Consider the following 6,343-nt stretch of genomic DNA (forward strand, 5'->3'; position numbering starts at 1 on the left):
ACCATTTTAATAGAACCTGTAACGCACACCAATCCTTAATCAAAGCTTGCGTGGGTCTTATAACAACATAGAACTTCTTTTTATTAGAATAAAAGCATGGATCAATATTTGATACGGTACTATTGCCTCTTTTTCCTACATTTAAGGCTAATTACGCTCAGGTATATAGTGTGGCAGATGGAGAATAGAAAAGAACATAAAACATTACAATATATTTTTTCCGACATTTTATTTTACATAATAATAGGTGCCTTGTAATCCTATCAAACAAATACATTTTTTTAAAATTTATTTTACATACAAAAAAACTGGTATCAGATATCATTACATTTAAAGAACTTATACTAAAAGGCATACCAAATATACCTGAACGAAATCAAGCAAACAATAACAGATTCATGATGATGAAGTAAGTCTCCAAACATATAAAAGAAAAAAAAGACAACTAAATACAGACTGTTTGTTTAACAAAATGTACTTTTTTGAGATGAAGTTGTCAACATTCTTCACCGGTTAACTCTCTGCTCTGTTCAAAATGCAACATACTCAGCTGATGAAAATATCGGAGAAAGCATTGAGGTAAATACACTATTATCACGAAGACAGCTGTCGTACTTTTAACCTTTAGATTATCATGGTTTCGAAAAATTATAACATATCACCAATAATGCTTCATCTCTAAATTATTATCAGATCATATCACTTATATCTTAATTAATTGTATAATATAACACCATGCAAAACGTCAATTTATCTTAAGCGTACATTAATATTACAAGAAAAAAAGATGTTTATCACACTTTTCTTTCAAAAACAGTTATACCATTAATTTAAGTCTGCAACAGGTAACTTTTAAGGAAAAACATACTGGAACGCAAACATGTAGAATATTGCACACTAATTGCTTGACATGTTTCAAAATGTGATGTTTTTTTGGACGAATGTGATACTAATAAGAAATGAGACCAAAAAAAAAAAAACAAAACAAAAAAAAAAAAAAAAAAACAACAAAAAACAGACCATCTAAAGTCACGCCATGTATTCAAATGCCTAAGAACATTTGGGAGAAAACTAAACATTAGTAACTGTAGAAGTATCATAAAACTGTCGTAAATGTCATTTATTTTCATGTTAATCAACTAGCCGTGGCGTTTGAAACGTATGTTTATGTCGTACAGACTAGAGAACATGTTTAAATCATACACGAGCTGAATCTTGCGTCAGTATCAGTATATTCAGATCAACGAAAATGAATGCTTGCAGACTGTCATAATGATTGTGATATGAATAATGATACCAGTTGATTGTATTGTCATATATATTTGGTATATGGCTCAGTATCTTCAATAAAACCTCTAAGAAGCCCATTTGAAGACGCATAGAAAGCAACCAAGCAAGATAATAGCGACTAGGTTTGATTGAATTTGTTTATGAGATGTAATGAAATGTTCAACACCTCTCACGCTCCCAAACACCGACTTTAGCGGAATTCTGTTCCAGGAAAATTGTATGTAGTGCTAATCCCAAAGGAGTAGCAAATATAACACTACTCTAGGCTGCAACGATTGGCTGATTTCTCAAATATACCCTAAATAGCAGAACTATTCAAATGTATGAACACTCGTCTTCCAAAAACGAACATGAAAAGGGGAGCGGTGGTCTAGTAGTTAAGGTGTCGGCCGCTCAATCCAGGGGTCGTGGGTTCGAGTCCCACTGGGGCCACGACCATGACTTCTTATATGACACCAGTACTTGTTTTTCCAGGAAGCAGTCTCGAGAGTGGTTCCAATAAGCTTGAAGCTTTTATCACAATCGAGCTAAAACAAATTAGTACATAAAAACGAACTTTGTAATTATTGAAGCAAAACATGATTTACAAGAATGTTTCTAGATAAATATAATTTAATTTGTACTAAAGCAGAAATATTTTGTACGAGTTCATGAAATGTACTTCTAACAATTGTGTTTAAAGAAACGATATGACTAGACAGATAAAATGAAACGTATTCAAAGAAGAGAATTCACCTCATTCTCAATCTCTTGTTGTCTGTATTCCCCCAAACAATTATTCTACTGATCCCAAACAATATTTACTGATAATGGTTCTTTATTAAAGGCATTTGGCTTTAAATCGAATGATTTATGTCAAATGCTGCAAAGAATGTATTGGAAGAATGCGATAATTACTTGCTTGCCAACTTTTGATCAAGGTCCAACATATCAAAACAACGCTTAGCTTATAAACAATTTCTTCTTGATCGATTGCACCTTTTAAATCACTGAAAGAATTATCTTTCTTTGCACGTAAATACTTTTGAGCTGTATGTATACATTTATATGAACATCTGTTAATTTCGTAAGAAAACATTTGTGCTTTAATCACGATGCACAATAGAACCTAACTTAGCTGAATGTTTGTTGTTGTTCTGTTTAGTCTCAATGTTATTTCAAACTAGGTAAACGGATTCACAGTTAACGCTTTTGGTATAAGTTTTCTACACAGCTGTTTCCGTTGCATCTACTTGCTCCATCCAATTGCTTATAACTCCAGTATATGTATCACCTTAACAGGCATGGTGGATACACTCTTTTCTTACGCTTCCGTTTTCGAATTACTTTCACTATCTTCAAAACGATTTGAAGAAGACAAAAGGTTTAATTTAAAAACGGCAGTGTCAGAGATTGCCACTGTCTTTGACACAATGAACTACTTCAATATCAGATTCTTTAGATATGTCATTTGGTGCATCATCTACATTGAACACGTTATTTATGAGTGTGTCTGTCATATCGTCAGTGATTTTCTCATGAGCACCACTCATAAAGGGATCATCAACTAAATAAGAATCTGACATACAGTTATTGTTCAGTACTTTATATCCACTAAAATACGTTTTGTTTTTAGTTCTAAAATGTTCTGCTCGTAATTCCTTCTGAAGATTTTTCATTGTATTATTTACTAGAACTGTTCTTCTTAGAAATGTTTCGGGGTCGTCTAATTGTTTTAACTTTTTAACTGAAATTTTCAAAATGTTCTTTCGTTCGGCCTTTCTTTCCTTGGGTGTGTTTAAGAATGGCGAGACTCGTTTGGATGGAATATATAATTCTTCGGGCTCCGTAACATCTGCTTTTCTTTTGACTCCGTGCTTCGTTGAATTCAGTGGCTCTGGTTTCGTTTGTGTCTTTTTGCAAATTTCAAACTGGTTATCACCTATGGAATAAAGAGTGAAACAGGAATAACAAAGTGAGTGTGATGCATGTTCTTCTCGTAAAGAAACAAGTAATAGTTACAAGATTATTTTTAACTTATTATATAACAAAATTACATGTGAAATAAGATATAATAAATGAGAGATGGTATTATTAAAACCGTGTAATGTTTTTAAGAAATATAAAAAATTTGATTTACAGAAATTGAAAGACAATAAAAATATTTTTACGTATAAATTTAACGAGCATGTGCATATAGTTATATCATGCATGTTCATCGGGGATAACTGCAGAAGAAATTTTCAATGAGAATGAAATCTTGTTCATATTTTTCTTCGAACGTTTTAGATGAATTTAACAGCGCATCAAGTGTATCAGTACAGTGAATTTTCTGGTCTTCACTTGATATAATTATCTGTTTTGTCCAAACCTGATGAAGTAATTTTATATTACTTGAGCCTTTAGTAGAACGACCCACAATTAAGAATTAGAGAATATCTGACATGTATAGATGAAAAGGCAGATTCTACGTAAAGAAAATAATAAACATTGTCTGATCCAGTACCTATCAATTAATAAAAATGTTATGCGTATTTGGTCACAGCACGCTGCTAGATCTGACTTTTCTGTCCATTTGGGTTAAATTTGGTAGAAAGCATATATTTGTTATTTAAGTAGATTTCATTTCAACAAAAATGTTAGCTTACAAAACAATCCAGGCATTAACATTCACGACAGATATATGTATCTTGCTTCGCACACAAAGGTTTTATTTGTCTTTGAATTAAATTATTCTGTTTCAGAATTAAAAGTAATCCTATCATCATCATTTCCTCTCTCCTAATCTCAGCTCGAATCGCATCTAATAATTCCTACTAATTTCCATGGTACTTACACGTACATGTACGAGCTAATTTATGTATTTAGACACACGCGCAGCTGAGGCAGGTCCAGTTGTCATATTAGATAGGGAATGCTCCAGTGATTGCTTGTTATCTTGGAAATTTCCTTCAATACTCAGTCACAAGTGTCAGCTACATGAACAAGAGATATTATCACACCTTGATCCATGCAAACAGGAAAACTATTACCAAGCTTTTTATCCGCCAAATACAATCAGCATACCAGTTAATCAAACCAGATCGTATGCTGATTACAACAATGGCTCGATGAAACAAATCGATGTGCAAAACAAATATGGAAAACTTGATCGTTGATGATAACAGGATAATAAATCTCTTGATGTACCTTTTGCACTCATTTTGGATAGGTGTGAATATTTGGATTCTACTTTTTTAACATTTTGCACAATGCAACACAATTTATAGACGATGTCAAATATTTTATGCATTCTAAATAACGTCGAATTTGTTTGAACCTACATGTCGATATATATCTAACGTTAAATAACTGTTACACAATAGTGATTAAAAAAGTGAATTCTTAAGAATTTTGCTTGAGCTAACTTTGACAAATTTGATGTAAGTACACAGAGGTCAAATGTGAAGACCTGTCAGTTAGCTATCAGTTCAATACATGCCATATTGCCTGTAGCTATATATACATATTGCATTACAGAATGTATATTTGGAGACAGTTTCAAAATAAAAGAAAGTTTAATTGACATCAGTCTTATTACATATAAATAAAGGTGGTTGTTTTACTGACTTGAGAAATGTATTTTAGATGTGTTATATATGCTAAGAGTGTGATCACCTCTACTTAAAATATTATTTATTTTCTCTATCAGCAAGACAAAGAACATTCTCATTTATGGTTTAATTGAATCCGGCTTGTGGAAAGTTTTAACCTTGAAACGCAGTTACAATCTTGATGTATAAAACATGTTAAAACAGTGTTGCGAGATAAAAGATACAAAGTATTGTTATACAGGTTTACGTGGAAGAGTAATACTACTTTCAATTTAGATGCAACCGGGTGTATCTCATCATTTAAATAAGCCCAGTATAGAGCCATAAATAGTGTAAACAAATACCAAGTCAACGAAAAGGAATAATCAGATGAGATATTTGAGCTGTGCCATGAGAAAACCAACACCGGATGCGCAGTTTGGTCAGGATCCATGCTGTTCGCTTTCAAAGCCTATTGCAATTAGAGAAACTGTTAACGAACAGCATGGATCCTGACCAGACTGCGCGAATGCGCAGGCTGGTCTGGATCCATGCTGGTCGCAAACCCACTATGTTGGCTTTCTCATGGTGCGGCTCATTTTATTTTGCTATGAGGGGTCATTACAAATGGTCTTCCAAAGACAGAGTCGAAACGTGGAAAATTAATTTTAACGAGTATGAATTGGTAACAGCGGTGGCATATGCCTTTAAGCGTGTGCTCGCGTTCGACTCATTTTGTTGGAAAATGATTTTGTTAATTGATGTAAGTAACATTTTGTGAACCACTTCAGTTACAGTAACTGTTGCATACAACTGTCACTGCTCTATCCCTGACGTAATACAAAGACGATATTAATATACTATAATCCACCTCAAGTGGAAACTAAATAATTTGACGCATATATTTAATACATGTAAGTTAACGCCCTAATTAACATTTATTTTATTGACAGCTTTATTAGAAGGTAAAAATTCAGAAAACAACTAACCGCTTAATGGTATATCTGTTTCCTTGTCTGTTGTTTTTATATATGTGTCTCGCCATTCTTCATTTTGTACATCAAATTTCTCATGTTTTACGGTTGCAGACAGATAATTTGTGTTTTCAACTCGGCACGATACCGATGAACCTGCACCGGAGTCTATAAGGCATGAGGTTGAGCATATGTGATAATTTATTATTCCAGGCTTAACATATTGGGCATTTAACCATCCAAAATCAAAATTATCACATGATTTTTTTTGTAACTCCACAGTGACATCCTTGGTGAAAGCGTTTGTATAAAATGGTTTAACTGGTAGAACACAAGTCATTTTGTGTGTCCTATATTCTTGTTATTTTATTATTTCAATACTTTTACAAACAATTAACTCTCATAAATATATTTACAGCAGACGACACTATTAAGCAATCTCCAGATCGAGTAATCAATACACTAGCGCCTTCTGCTTGTAAAGTAATTATTATGACAGCGCGACACAGGAAACACAATGCGTCTTTC

At 33.1% G+C, this 6,343-nt stretch overlaps 1 protein-coding gene across 1 annotated transcript; it reads right to left on the reverse strand.

Moving 5' to 3' along the window:
- Positions 1 to 233: 233 nt before the first annotated feature.
- Positions 234 to 6,343, reverse strand: LOC128558404 (uncharacterized). Its single transcript, XM_053547419.1, has 2 exons — positions 5,831 to 6,343; positions 234 to 3,211 (listed from the first exon to the last, which is right to left on the reverse strand). The coding sequence occupies exons 1-2, from the start codon at positions 6,153 to 6,155 to the stop codon at positions 2,676 to 2,678; spliced, it is 861 nt and encodes a 286-aa protein (XP_053403394.1). The 5' UTR covers positions 6,156 to 6,343; the 3' UTR covers positions 234 to 2,675.

Source organism: Mercenaria mercenaria, chromosome 1 (assembly GCF_021730395.1).
Source record: "Mercenaria mercenaria strain notata chromosome 1, MADL_Memer_1, whole genome shotgun sequence".
NCBI lineage: Eukaryota > Metazoa > Mollusca > Bivalvia > Venerida > Veneridae > Mercenaria > Mercenaria mercenaria.